The 15,401-nt window shown below is 43.0% G+C and overlaps 1 protein-coding gene across 1 annotated transcript in view; it reads right to left on the bottom strand.

Moving 5' to 3' along the window:
- BDH2 (3-hydroxybutyrate dehydrogenase 2) overlaps nt 1–15,401 on the bottom strand; it is a 28,497-nt gene that overhangs the window by 7,885 nt on the left and 5,211 nt on the right. Inside the window, exons 4-7 of the mRNA XM_066232622.1 lie at nt 13,800–13,896; nt 12,004–12,112; nt 6,527–6,587; nt 5,097–5,210 (exon numbers count right to left, since the gene is read on the bottom strand). Of these exons, the coding sequence (XP_066088719.1) occupies nt 5,097–5,210; nt 6,527–6,587; nt 12,004–12,112; nt 13,800–13,896 (381 nt within the window). The remainder of the gene's footprint in view (nt 1–5,096; nt 5,211–6,526; nt 6,588–12,003; nt 12,113–13,799; nt 13,897–15,401) is intronic.

Below are 15,401 nucleotides of genomic sequence, written 5' to 3'. Positions count from 1 at the left end.
TAAATTCAATTAAAAAGTTCTTATAGCTTTAGCAGCTTCTTTCCACTGTTGAATGTCATATCTTACATATGGCTGGTATAAAAAGACTGTTAAATGAAAACTGTAAAGCAAGCCTATGCCTTCCACTTAGTTCCACTGTCACTAGACTCTTTTGTGTCCATGGCACAGACTGACACACCACACCATAAGCTGCGCAAGTCTGATGTTGAAGAGTTGTGAGTATCCAACCACCAGCGCCATCCCAGACAGAACCTTTCCTAGTCAGGTTTTCTTCTGTGACTGGCTCAGTGAGTCACGGCTGGTTCCTTGTTCCAGAGAGTTTGATAACACATTTTCCAGTCTCCTGAAAAGTCTGGCTACTAAAACAACCATATTTTCCAAATCATTTTTCCATTTATTCCATTGGGTGAATAGCACCAAGAATAGCTGGACTCCAAGTAATACCAGGATGTGCCAAAACCCAGTGAAACTGTTTCTCTTGTAACCCCCCTTCCTTAGTGTTACCTGTGTTTATGTTTCTAGTCCAAGAAAAATTAAGCCGAATGCCACAGTCATGGAAATTCTGTAGCTAGCAGTATATTTAGTAGTTTTTCCTCTTTAACTAGTTGTCAGTGATTTTCAACCTGAGTGGAGACCATGATGAATTACATCAGAATTTCCTGTGGGGCTTTCCAAATCACAGGCACGCCTTGTTTTATTGCACTTTGCATTACTGTGTTTCACACCTGCTGAGTCTTTTACAAATTGACCAGAAGACCCTCAGCCAGCAAAAAGATTATGACTCACTTTATTGCGGTCCTCGCTTTATTACGGCAGTCTGGAACTGAATCACAATACCTGCGAGGTAGGTCTGTACTGTACACAGTTTTCCCCATCACCTCCTTCCCCAAATCTGGCATGCCCTTCAGGTTTTGAAAGGTCCCACAGGTAACTGGGAAATTATACCCATCCCCAGCTCCTCAGTGCCAGTTGTGAGTTACTGAGAGAAACTTTGATCCTGGATATGCAATATTTAATTTCTTTTGAGACAAATTAGTAATTGTACTTAGGCAGCTTGTATTCACTTGGGGTAGGTAGAGCCAGGTGGAAGGGCATATCTATTTATAATGCCAGTAGATGAGGCCAGGCAGGTCCACCTGGATTCGGGTAGACAGTAGAGGAACTGCAGAGCTGGAAAGCGGTGGGCCATTCCCGTTTATTAGTCTCACAATGGTGGACAAGCAAATAGGCAGGGGAAAACTGCTTCTCATGGCAGCAAATGAACAGCAGAATGGCCCCTCACAGTGGTGGGCAAATGATCCAAAATCCGCTATCTGCCCTGAGTCAAACCACCCATAGCTATACACAGGCTATGACACGTGCTCCAGCACCAATCATGCAGTAAAAATGAGCAACACTAACACAGCTGTTTTCCCAACAATCCACCCCCTTAGAGTTGCTCGCCTCACAATCTATGTGACAGGTATCTTCCGTGATGCTCCCTGTGCTATGAGTGAGGTACCTTACATAACCAAACAGAACCTACAGCAACAGTACAAGTTATACAATAATTACAATAATTGTGAAGGTGCCCTTCACAATGTCTCCCTGAGCATTCTGCCCAGCGTGTCAACTGGAGGCCCGTCTCTAACTCCCTACCCCATGGTAGGTGGGAGGCCTGTATAGTTCAGGGCTATAATCCATTGAAGAAAGTGTCTTTGGTGCATCTCTGCATCTGGATGGGAGCAGCTGTGCAGTGCAAGAGTCCTTCACAGGTGCTGCCCCCACCCTCCCGTTAGGTTCTCTCATTACTGTTCACACCGGCATTTCTATCCAACAAGGGAGCTGGTGCCCCCCCTCTTGTCAGTTCCTGTTTCAAGAGTACATTATATCGCTCAATGATCCGTTCACAATAGCGTAGCTATCTGTACAAATTGCCCAAGGTAAAAGTCCATTACAGGCAGCTAGCCATACAGCTCTCTGATAACAGACCTCAGTGCCTTTTCATAAGTGCTCTGTCCATTGCCACAAGCCCCATCTAAACCCTTCAAAAGCCTAAGCTTACAGAGCCTGGCAGGTTCAAACACACGCAAGGCTCATGGCATCTTGACAGTTCACTTAGCTGCTGCTGCAAAAAAAGCACCTATTGCCTGACCTGTGGTGGCGCAGTGGATAAAGTGTCAACCTGGAAATGCTGAGGTTGCCGGTTCAAAACCCTGGACTTACCTGGTCAAGGCACATATGGGAGTTGATGCTTCCTGCTCCTCCCCCCCCTTCTCTATAATAAATAAATAAAATCTTTAAAAAAAAAAAAGCACCTATTGTCTTCTAAGGCCAACACCTGCTGCACATTAGAAGGGGACCAGTGGATTGCCAATTTCACATGAGGCCTCCAGCCCCCACCCATCCTTATTAGACAGGTCCCCTGGCCTTCCCCCTATTCAAATTGGAACAACAGGTCTTGGGGATCTTCCTCTCTCTCAGCTGTCTCCAACAAGTAATCTTGCAACCGTGCAACCTGAACGCCAGCCATTTTCTTGGCAGCTTCCAGGGCCATCTGCTTTCCCTCCTTTTTCAGTGGCTGGAACCTTTAGTCTGGCTTAACCTGCTGCCAAAGCTCTAACAGGATTTTATTAGACCTGCCATCTAATTTTTCTTTATATGCCTGGGTATCAATCAAAACTACCCACATCTGTGTTCAGATAACCATGACAGGCCCGTTTCTCTTGTTAGTCAGGGGGGCAGCACAGGCGGCAGCCCTCACAGCTTTAGGATTTTGTGCTGCCTCCACCTCGCCCAAAACTGCTATCAGCTATGTAACTGCGTTGATGGGCTACCCCACATAGGGGCTCAAAATAGCCATTAGTGACTCAAAAAGGGCTGACACGGAGCTACAAAGAATAAGGTCCCTCATCCCTGCTGTAAATACTTCCTCATCTGGCTCATGGGACCTCAGTTTGAAAACAGCATTCTTCATACCTAGATTCCCAGAGGACCTGCTGCAAACTCAGTATATGACTACCACCAACTCACTGTCCCCAGCAAGTCTCCAGCATTCTGCCAGACTGTACAAATGGCAGCCATCACCCATTCTAATAGGGTTGTCACGGTAGTTCTGAAGACACTGCCTCAAGGAGGAGTGCATGGTAATGGTGGCCAATTTCTCCATCTCTGTTCCAGAGAGCACATTCCATCCACTTCTATGTCCCTCAACCATAGCAACCAAACTTCCAGGGGCTCAGGGGGTTTCTACTTGAATTGCACCCCCAACTCCATCAGCTCTTCTGGGTGTAAAGCAGGACCACAGAGTGCTCAACTACCCGTGGAGGGGGTTGTGCCTGCCCCTGAGGCACTCTTGGCTGCTGAGTTCTGGGCAACTACCAGCCAGGTCTGCAGATGGCAGTTTCAGCTTGAACCTTCTCCTCAGAAGAGTAGGAATTGGAAACACCTGCTACTGCTGACTCAGAACCACTCTGCCTGAATGGATACAGCTCCTTCTTCAGCAACCACTTCAGCTCTTACAGCTGCCAGCTCTCGGCCTGAAGCTCAAGCTCTTGAACCCGCAGTTGTTTCTCTAACAACTGTCACTGTCAACGTTCAGCCTCCAGGGCAAATTGCAGCTCACAAACACATAATTCCTTCTCCAGAGACTGTTCCAGTTCCAGGCGCTGCTGGTGTTCAGCCTGCATTTCACACTGCAGCTCTCGAAAGCAGTTGGTCTCCTTCTCTAGCACTCATTCCAATTCAAGCCGTTGTTGATGCTCAGTCTGCAGCTCATCCTGAAGCTTTTGACCTCAAGCACCTCTTGCACAGAGCTTTTGGTTTTTTCTCACAGGACTGTAAAAAGCATCCAGCCCACAGCCCCCAAAAGGATAGCCACAGGGAACCATATGCTGAAGAACAATGACTACTCCTTTATCTCACCCTTCAAAGGTGTTGGCAACTCCATACCAATCTGATCTGAATCCTGCCCATCACGCCAGATGTAATGCCGGTGGCCAAGGCCAGGCAGGTTCACATTGGACTTAGGTAGATGGCAGAGGGACTGTGGAGCCAGAAAGCAGTGGGCCATTCCCGTTTATTAGAATCTCACAATGGAAGATAAGCAAACAGATGGGGAAAATCACTTCTTACGGCAGCAGGTGAACAAACAGCAAAATGTCCCCTTGCAGTGCTGGGGAAGTGAACTACAATCTGCCATCCACCCTGAGTCCAACCACCAGTAGCCTTACATAGGGTATGCACACATGGCTCTGCCACATGCATATGCACTAGTCATGCAAAATGCAAGTGAGCAAGCCTAACACAGCTGTTTTCCCAACACTATTTAATAGACACACCCACAGTTAAGGAAGAAATAACATACTGAATGCTTTTGTTTGGACAAAATTAAATGTCCTTTCCATTAATAATTAGTTTTGCTTTTCTCCTTTCCTTTATATGAGAGGGCAGCATATATTCTGGTAAAAAGCCAGATAGGAATTACTTTTAGCTTTAAGAAACACTTGGTGCGTTACAACTACTCAACTCTGCTGGTAGGATAAAAGCAGCCCACCAACACAGAAGCAGACTGGGTGGAGATGTGCTCCCATCAAACTGTAGTTACAAAACAGGTGGTGGCCAGATGTAGCCTGCAGGCCATCCTCTGCTGACCCCCTTTTTATAGCATAAAGAAAGGTGTTAACCCCTCATTTTAACTTATGGGCTACCCTAGGTGACAACACTCAGCAGCTCCCTGTCTTCTAGGAGGTTCTTCTTCTTACTTTCTTCCCGCTGTTCAGTCAGCTCTTCCTCTTTCCCCTGATGAGGTTGTCCCTGATGTGACCCCAAGACATGCCCTGGCCAGTGCTCTCTTAAACACATGATTTGGAATTGCCCCCCACACATAAGTAACATGAAATCCTTTTACACCTGTGGCTTATTCCTAATGACAGCCTTTCTTTCTCAAGGTACTGTGAAACTGTTGTCTTAATAAGCCAAATTCCTTTTTCGTTTGCACTTTTCCTGATAATAGGATAAAATAAAACACAGAGTAAATAAGCTTACGTAGAGCTCTTTCACAGAGGCAACTGGGATATTAGGAAGGACAGGTTCACAGCCCTGTGGTGCAGACTCACCTGGGCACACGCAGTTGCATCGGATGCCCTGCTCGATGAAGTCCGCAGCCATGGCCTTGGTGAGACCAATCACAGCTGCCTTGGTTGTGCTGTACACACATCTGTTCACAACTCCTGAGGAGGAAGGGAGGGTTCAACCATGGAAGGAATGAAAAAGGTAGTCTCCTTTAGAAAGGGAACAAAAATAAGTGTGCCTAGTAACCACTGGCATGCTTCCTCTCACCCCACTCTTTTTAAACACTGGTATCAGGTTTTCTCCCTTAATAGGGCTAGTTTCTGAATCTGGGAAACAAATATCATTACTGGCACAAGTCAACTGAGACTTAGGTGGTAACATGTGGCACATAGTGACTGCAGTGGTCTTAGTTTTTCAGTTGCTAGACCCCTTAGGCAGATTTCAAAAGAGAATCGGAGAAGAAAAACAAAACATAACAAAATCAAGAGGCATAAGCATTTCTTTGCATTCTGCTTATGTGTAGGTTTACTGTGTATGTTCTTGCAAAGAGAAGGATGTTATCTCAGCATCAGCTATTTTAGTTTAAACCTGCAAATCCACCTGTGACCTTACCTCCATTTTGCTCTGCAATCCTGGCTCTTTAACTTGACTTAGTATTTAGGGCTCAGATCAGCAGTCTTTGTGAGGCACTCCTCATATCCATAGGCAGTGACCTCCCTGATACCGTGCCAGCACTTTGCACAAAGCCCTGGTATAATCCTGTCACACTGTAGAAGACATGTGTTTATCTGACACACCCCATGTAGGACTGTGTATTCTTTTGAAGCAGGGGCACATAGTGGGTGTTCAATACATCTTTTATTTTATTATTAATTAAATGAATAAATGTTTTCCCTCTTGATTTCCTTATTTTTTCTCTTGATTTTCATTTCCATATTGATTAGAAGACAAAAAGGAGGGCAAAGGAAAAAGACTTTAATTTTATTACTAGTAGTTGACAAACTTAATACTATTTTATTTTTTTTTTGGTAGCAAGAGAAAGAGAGAGAGAGAAAGGGAAGGAAATGAAAAGCATCAACTTGTAGTTGGGGCACTTTAGTTGTTTATTGATTGCTTCTCATACATGGCTTGACTGGGGGGCTCCCACTGAGCCAGTGAACCCTTGCTCAGGCCAGCGACCTTGAGCTCAAGCCAGTGACCATGTGATCATGTCTATGATCCCACACTCAAGCTGGCGACCCTGCTCTCAAGCTGGTGAGCCTGTGCTCAGGCTGGTCACCTAAGGGTTTTGAACCTGGGAACTGAGCATCCCAGGTTGACTCTATGTACTGCGTCACCACAGGTTAGGCTTAATACCCATTTTTAAAAAGCAATCTTAAAATTATGTAAGGGTTTGATGATTTTTGCTGTGCTTATTCCCTCAGCTCAGGAAGGTGTGATTATGTGCATTGTGATCCCAGGAAGACAGACCTACCTTTGATGCTGGAAGCCACAGAGGACATATTGATAATGTTGCCAGATTTCTGAGCAAGCATCTGCCAAAACAAAACAATATTTAGCTATTAACATTATGTGCTATTAAGCAGTCTTAACAGTCACCCCATCATTAGTGGGCATTGATGGCACGTCCTACAGTCACTGGGAGGAACACTTCCTGTGGCATAAGAGCATGAGCAAGACTAAAAGTGAGCTCTGAGCTAAATGGAATGGAAAGCAAATGAATAGTATTCCCTACTGTGTGCTCCAGATGTTGGAAAATGTTCACTTTCACTGGACACAGTATTTGTTGAATACCTACTGTGGTGTGCATTGTGCTAGGTCCAGGAAATGCAAAGGTAAATGACACAGTCCCTGCCCGTGCACAGCCGCCAGTCTGACTGGAGTGGCTGATTTAACCAGCACCAGCAACAGCACAGACCTTCACAGAGAAGAGGGGTGGAGGGAGGGACCAACCCAGGCTGCGGGACACCCAGGAGAGGCTCTTGAGGAGGAACCGCTGGATTGATTTTTTGAAAACTAGAGTGTTAGTAAAAGAAAAGAAAAGGGTGTGTGAGGAGAGAGAACCCTATGTAGAAAGACTCCACGGGGAAGTAGGAAGCAGGGATGGGTCTGGCTGGAATGAAGGGTGTGAGGGTGCAGGAGGAGTGAGATTTCAGAGGTCACTGGGGACTAAAGGGAATCTGGGTTTTAGCCTGAAGGCCATGCAGAGGTGAGGATGAAGGGTTTCATGCAGGGGAGGAGTGGTATGTTCAGATTTGGGGATTACACAGATGAAGGGATAAAAGCAGAGATGCAGAAGTGTCTGTGGACAACAGAGGTGGAGATGATTGAGATAGCAAGGGCAAGACTTGTAAATGGTTATGTGCAGTAAGGACTACCCCCCTCCACCTAGAGCAAGGTTTCCTAAGAACACTTCCCTCAGAATTCTCCAACTACAGTGTGAACTTTGTGCAAGGAGGGTGTGTGACCGATTTGTCCTTCTAGACAGGGTATACAGTAGGTGGTCCATACATTTCGATGAATCAAAATAAAGTGCAGATTGCTGGGCTCTGCCCCAGACCTAAAGGAATACCTAAGGAAATAAGCTACTATGAGTTAGAATGTTCTTTCTTTTTCTTTCTTTCTTTCTTTCTTTCTTTCTTTCTTTCTTTCTTTCTTTCTTTCTTTCTTTCTTTCTCTCTCTCTCTCTCTCTCTCTCTCTCTCTTTCTTTCTTTCTTTCTTTCTTTCTTTTCTTTCAGTGAGAGGAGGGGAGATAGTAAAACAGACTCCTGCAAGCACCCCAACTAGGATCCCATTTGTAGCCTATGCTCCAATCAACTGAACTATTTTTAGCACCTGAGCCTGAAGCACTCAGACCAACTGAGCCATCCTCAGCACCCGGGGCCATGCTCAAACCAATTCAGCTACTGGCTGAGAGAAGGGAAGACAGAGAGAAGGGGGGCGGGGAGGATGAGGGGAAGAGAAGCAGATGATCACTTCTCCTGTGTGCCCTGACTGGGACTTGGACCCAGGACGTCCATATGCCAGGCCAATGCTCTATCCACTGAGCCAACCAGCCAGGGCAAAAAGTTTTCAAATGAACTTTATTGATTATAACATAAAAGTATGTTTTCAAGATAATACATGCTTATGCAAGGGCATGAGTGACCATAAATGTTTTGGGGAAGAAGCAAGAGCCAGGGAAAATTCCTGCCTAATGGGCACTGACTTCTTTCTGATATCAGAGGCCAGAAAAATGAACACAAAGAAACAGGGGAGACAATGAACATGAGTGTGGTGAAGAGTTAAAATAATAGTGGGGGAAATGGAAGAATCAGTTAGAAAACAGAAGAAAAAACTGGATGTTCTAGATCATGAAAAGCAAGTGAAAAGCTTCTAAAATAAATCTCCACAGGCAGGGAAAGGGTCTGGGACAAAGGCACTTCTGGGACAACCTCACAGTCAGTGAGTTTCTCCAGCAGCTTTCAGACAGAGGTGCAAGACTGGAGCAGGTGAACGGCTGGGTGGGGCCAGTGGCGAGCCTGCAAGGTTATTCATTTCCTCACAAAATTCTTCTTGTTTTTTTCTTGGATACTTATCTACTAATTGTACCTGAAAGCAGAGTCTAAATCAATCCTAAGGTATTGTGCTGGATGGACTAACAGAATATACAAAGAGGCTGAGGTGACCCAACGAAGTAAAGGAAAATGGCAGGGGAGAAAATATTTACCCCAACTCATTTGTCTATATAATAAAGAATAGCGTCATGCCTGACCAGGCAGTGGCACAGTGGACAGAGTGTTGACCTAGGATGCTGAGGGTCCAGGTTCAAAACCCCGAGGTTGCCGGCCTGAGCATGGGTTCATCTGGCTTGAGCACAGGCTCACCAGATTGAGTGCGGGTTCACTGGCTTGAACGTGGGATCATAGACATGACCTCATGCTTGCTGGCTTGAGCCCAAAGTTGCTGGCTTGAGCAAGGGGTCACTGGCTTGGCTGGAGGCAAGTCAAGGCACATATGAGAAAGCAATCAATGAACAACTAAGGTGCCACAATGAAAAACTGATGCTTCTTATCTCTCTCCCTGTCTGTCTGTCTCTCCCTCACACACACAAAAAAAGAATATCATAGTGAAATGAGGTTCTTGTGAAAAGAAAACCCAGGCTATTAGTATAGTATAATGGTGTTAAAAACCAAGCCTTAAAATTATTCTTTTTTGTTAAATTTAGCAAATAGCATAACCTATTTTCATTTATTTATATTTTTCAGTTTTATTGAGTTATGATTGCTTTAAATAACCCATTTTAATACACATAGAATAGCGCACTTAATGTATAAAGATGGGCTATTAGGTTCACTCTTTAATCTTCTGAAATGCAATAATAACTTGGGCAAAACTTTAGGAGATGGTGGTGCTGCCCTCTATCATCTGTACTATCCGTTCAACCCAGGTCTCTGCTGATTCTAGAACGCAGTCCTTGCCTCCTCTGTTCTGCCCTCACAGCACCAGCTCAGTACCTGCTGTCACTGTGTGAATGCTTTTCCTGGCTCTTTATACACCAGTTCTCTCTGGCAAGAATGACTGTAAAGTGAAGTGCCTCGTACATAGTCAAGCTACATAGAATTGATGTGCCAGAAATGCAGCTGGGGGCTAGAAAGAGCTCTAAAGATTCCCTCTAGCTTTTGCCTACTCGGACCCAGCCCTTCTGTTCCCATTGACCAGCGCTCAGCTCCTAAACTAGACAGATGTTGGCTTCTGAGTCTTCATTGATTCCAGGCCTGACCTCCAACTGGATTGACAACCTAGATTTGTATATTCAGTCAGCAAATATTTTCTAAGCACCTCTATGTGCTAGGGGTCCTTCTAAGATATAGCAAAGGGTTAAAAAACCCCACATATAAAAGACCTACCTGAATTCTTGCCATAATGGATTTTCTCTTCCATTCCATAGTGGACGTTGGATTCTACATTGACCTCTTCTTACAGCATTTTCAACTTGTCCTCTACCTTTTGACTGATCTTCCAGTTTTGGAATGATTTGTCTGTCTGTCCATGAACAAAAATTTCCTACAAGTATTCCTTTGAATCCTGGCTTCCCCTGGAAAGTTCCAACCTAGTCTATGGGCACTGTAGTTAATGAACACCGAGGAGTCCACACAAGTAGGTCTGGAAGGGATTGTGTAGTCTATCACCCTCATTTAAATAAAAGAAATAGATGCTGAGAGGGCGCAAGTGACACCTCCCAGGTCACGTGGCTCATTAGGGGCAGAGCTCAGGCTGTACCTAAGGTCCTCTCAGGCCAGGATCAGATTTAACAAGTGGCACTGACTCTTGATTTCCCATTCCAGTTATTAATATCTTTTGGGACCTTTTTTTTTTTTTTTACAAATGAGTGTTATTGGCTCATATGAGTTATTGTTAAGATGATTTAAGTCATAGACAAACTCAAGTGAGTTTTTAATATTTTAAAAGTTAATACATATTTAAGTTTCAGCTTCACTGCACCCACACCTGGTATCTGTAAACATTTCCAGACAGTAGGCTGGTTTTACAAATGAGTCCCATACTTGTTCACCCGTCGTACCTAAGCTTTCCCTTTACCATTGCCTCCGCTTCTCTCCCATATCCAATGCTAAGGACCAGTCTTTGAAAAATACATTTAAGTTCCAAAAATCATAGATCCTCAGGAACTCCAAATAGGCTAAACAGGTAATTTATATATTTTTTTAAAATTTGCTAGTTCAACATTCTGTGGATCCAACCAAAGATCTCTTCTAGGCACTAAACAGATTTTAAAAATTCCTTTGTTACTAACTTTCTAATTTTCCTTTAACATTCTTCTGCACCCTTCCTGACATCAGGTTGAATGTTCAAAGCAAAGTAGCAGCCTTACCTTGTCAAGGAAAAGCCCTCTCCAGCCCTGGGTTGGGCAGCATTCAGTATGTCTCTCATCTAATCCGGCTGGGAGGCAAAGACTGGCTCTTCTGCATTTCACTAGGGTTCGGTTTACAATCCCAAAGTGAGCTGGCTCTGTGCTTAGTCAGTTCTTCCATTGTTTGGGCCTGTGTTTTCTGTTCCTAACGGCTTATAAGCTCATTTGAAGTCAATGTTTTTCATATTTATACCTCCCTCCCACAGAGAGCACCTAGTATGGTGCTTTCTATCAAAAGGTACTTAATAATTTAAAAATAAAGTAAAAAATATTGGTAAGTTGTGTGAAGGCTGGAGAATTCAAGGGTGGCAGAGTCAGGAGGAATGCTGTCTCTTCAGCACACACTGTGCCTTACCCCTCTGGTTCCTCTATGGCTCAGCTAAGAACAGGAGTGCGGGGAGAAAGCTCAAAGCTCGGGGTACAGAAAAGCAATGGGGTACACCTAATTGAGGGTATGTGCCTAGACACTGAAATTTTAAAAGGAGCCCAAATTCCAGGATTCCTGGCTCTGACCACTTGCTAGTTATGTGACCCTGGACAAGTTACATGGCCTCTTACTTAATCTTCTGCACCGTGGATGTGATAAGGTAGAGCCTGCCTCATCAGATGGTTCTGGCCTATGTGCCTCCTTGCTGTTCCTCTTCTAAGAACCCTACCCCCAGGTACTTCAGTGGACCTCACTGATATTTTAGCTTCCTTTTCTTCCTAGTTCTTATAACCACCCACATGATATATGTTTATTTAATTACGTATTATCCTGTCTCACCCCTCAAAAAATGGGACCTCCCTTATAAAGGGACTTTGTCTTGTTCTCGTCAATATCTAGAATGGAGCCTACATGTAGAAAGTGCTTAATATTCCTTGAATGGATGAACTGAAAGGTTCAATGGGTTAAATGAGCTCAAATGCCTTGATATAAATGTTCATTATAGGTTAGTCATTATGTCAGCTAGTATCATCACTCTTCAGCATATGCGAGGATCCTGTCTCGATGTCGTGTAAGGAGACCTCCTTATCCTAGTGGCCGCGGTTGTCTTACTTTGGGAAGAAATGCCTTGATCATCAGGTACATGCTGCGGACGTTGAGATTCATTGAGAAGTCCCAGTCTTTCTCTTCACAATCTAGGATGGTCCCATGGTGGACAAAACTAGAACAGTGAGTAAACAAGAGGGGGAATGATCATTTTAAAAGATTTCTATTCAATTTCCTTATCATTTGAATTGTCATTTATTGACTTAGACCATTGTCTCTTCCCTTACGAAGATTTTTAACAATTCAAACGTAGTACCACTTAATACATTAGGTTAGGAAGTATCCCCAAAACCTAAGCTAAATAAATTTATTTTAATACAATATCCTTCTTTAAAAGAAGGCAAGAGGTTGGGGCTATCCAACGTAAGAAGCTCTACTGTGCAGGAAACATGGAAAACAAACATAAATGAGAAGATCACACCTGTCCCGACTCTTGTTCCAACAGCAACAGTGCCTCTAGTGCCACAGATTTAACATTCTCAAGCGAAATCAAATCGCAAGAAAAACAAATCCCAGAGTAGCGAAGCAATACTGCTCCTGTACACTCCTGACGTATGGAGTAAACAGAGTAGACAACAAAAACCTTGAGATAATCTTTACCCTTTTCCAAGTCATACTTCCTTCAGGAAGCTCTCTAAACACTGGAGTCCTAAGTGATTTCACTGTCCTTTGGACCAAAATTATGTAATTAATTATAAAATATTGTTGGCGTGACTGCACTTCCAATTCAACTGAATGACAGAAAGAACCACATGTTGTTTACTTATCCTTCACTTAGCTGAAAACTTAATAAATGCTCAAATATTAATGTTTCTAGTTGATTTTTTCATGGCTCTGGGTATATTCTTATCGGAGGGGTGAGCAGATTGTTTATAAAATAGATCATCACAAACTCTCGCTTTAATTCCCATACATTATAACACATGATAAACTACGGATTGATCGAGATCCCCTTCACCCCCTACCCCCAGTCCCCGGCTCTGTCTGAAACATGGTTAGGAAGAAACACTTAGGAAGGCTCTAGGATTTTTCTATCAACCCAGCAGTACAAATATAACAAACACTACATAAGAAAAGTGGAGCTCCAGAATGTATCTACTTAGTTTCTGTGTAAGTCTCAGCTGTACTCATCGCCGCCGTTGTCTGCCTCACAGAGGGCGGTTCTAGCAGTCACTGCATCTACATGTAGTGGATCCAGTTCCAGGCTCATCATCCACGTGTGGTTCAGCCATTCTGGTACCACCCAGATAAGTTCAATGAAGCCGTTCCGTTTGTTCTGCACACAAAGGTACAGTACGAAACTTCTTTTGCTGGGATTCATTGTCCCAATAAGATACACGGAGCTTGGAATAGTGTAAAGGACTTGCTAGAATGTTATGCTCCCAAATTGGGAATGTCTACATTTCAGTAAACTGAGTACTGGGCTTTTAATAAATATACTTGGTTCTAAAGACACTTTACTGGGAAACAGTTTTTCATTTTATTTTACAAGTCCTAGTGGAACATCAGTGATGAGGCTATTGGAGTGAGCCAGTCACCAGCTTTAAGAAGATCAATACCTTTCATTAGTACAGTTGTCTTGAGTAGACCTTAACTGCCATTAGGCCCCAAACTCATGTCACTGTTTATGGCTGTTTTTCTTGCAAAAAAAAAAAATTCTACCCCAAATTAAGCCATATTTCCCAAGGAATATATTATGCTTCTTGATGAATAATTTTACCATATTATCAAAATTCTTTTAATAAAAGTCATAGAAAACTTTCTTTCTGTAAGGAGAGTGAGATAAAAAAGTTCTGAATTACCCAGCAACATTAAAGAGAACATCAATTCTCTCTACTTCACTGGCAAACTGATCAATTTGTTTCTTCTTTGTGACATCAAGCACCCGAGTCTGAATACCTGAAAAAGAAAACAAAAAACCACTATTTCTCTATGCTCATAGAAAATATCTAGCCTTGGAGATTTAGCTGCTTGGAAGTGTGAAGTTTGCAGTATCTGTCCAGTTAGGCTTCATAGGATTGTTGATCATTAATGGAGTCTTAAAAATCTCATTAGTAAAAAATCTTAAAAGTCTTTCTCATCAGGACCTCCCAATAACACACCCCTCTCTCTCCCTTGCTTTCTCTCCATTCTTTGAATTTATCAATAATAATTTTTTTCTGAGTAAAGACTTTACAGTGAAGTATAAATGATCTATTATTAGATGCTTCTCAGTAAGCAAGCAGTGATAACTGGGCATGGCTATTTCAGCCCATTCTTTCCCCCAGTGGTTCCGTCACTCTTACAGAAATCCTGAATTCTGCTGTGTGAGGGGAAGGGCAGAGTGCTGGGAAAAGAGATTGTTTCTATTTGTGAGCTTTACTTTTATGTTGATTCCATTAATTGCTGTAATGGCTTTGTTGGTCAAGGATATCCTCACTTATAGTATTTCCGGCCTATACTGCAAGAAGAAATGAGAGGCCAGAAGAAGGGATGAAACACTGAAGCAGGGTGTCTGGGCGATGCACACTGTGCTAGTTACTAGAACAATCCAAACATTCTCCAATGAAAGCAGCACTCATTTTTATGTTTTAAAAACAATGTATGGTTTATTTTATTATTCTCTATTGGATTTAGGAGGAAAACATGAATAAACAAGGAAATGAAAAACTGAAATTGAGTTTCAGGAAGACTCCTTTCTCCTTTGTGCTTTTTTCTTAGTCCAAAAGCTCCACTTTGAGCTACTGGAATCATAATTTAGCATAGTTCTATTCAGTTAAACGAACTCATTTGCGTTCAATCTTGTAACCTGCTCTGTGTTGCAGAACAGATAATTTCAAATGAGTTCTCTGTCCTGATTTCTTTCAGAGTAACTTTAATTGAAGTTTTCTGATGTTGGAGTTGGCTTCAGTGTGGTGCAGTGAGGGGTAATAAACACATAAACAATTTGCATAATCTCTTTAGGTTGGTGTTCACGACGTGATTTTAGGGCTGAGCATCTCCCATATGGTAGTCTAGCCGGACGTGGCGATTGAGCACTTGGCAGGCAGCTAGTCTGATGTGAAATGTGCTGTAAGTGTAAAATACGTGTGGGTGTCAAGGATTTAGTATGGAAAAAAGAAGAATGTAAAATATCCTATCAATAATTTTTGATTGAGTATCTTAAATGATAATATTTTAGATATATTGAGTTAAATAAAATATATCATTAAATGAATTTTCTCCCATTTCATTTTAGTTTTTTTTTTTTTTTTGTAACAGAGACAGAGAGAGGAACAGATAGGGACAGACAGACAAGAAGGGGAGAGATAACAAACATTAATTCTTTGTTGCGGCTCCTTAGTTGTTCATTGATTGCTTTCTCATGGTGTGCCTTGACCGTGAGGGGGGGGTTTACAGAAGAGTGAGTGACCCCTTGCTCAAGC

Source organism: Saccopteryx bilineata, chromosome 5, assembly GCF_036850765.1.
Source record: "Saccopteryx bilineata isolate mSacBil1 chromosome 5, mSacBil1_pri_phased_curated, whole genome shotgun sequence".
Lineage (NCBI taxonomy): Eukaryota > Metazoa > Chordata > Mammalia > Chiroptera > Emballonuridae > Saccopteryx > Saccopteryx bilineata.
The sequence above is the reverse complement of the archived record's forward strand: the minus strand, read 5'-3'. Positions and strand labels throughout refer to the sequence as shown.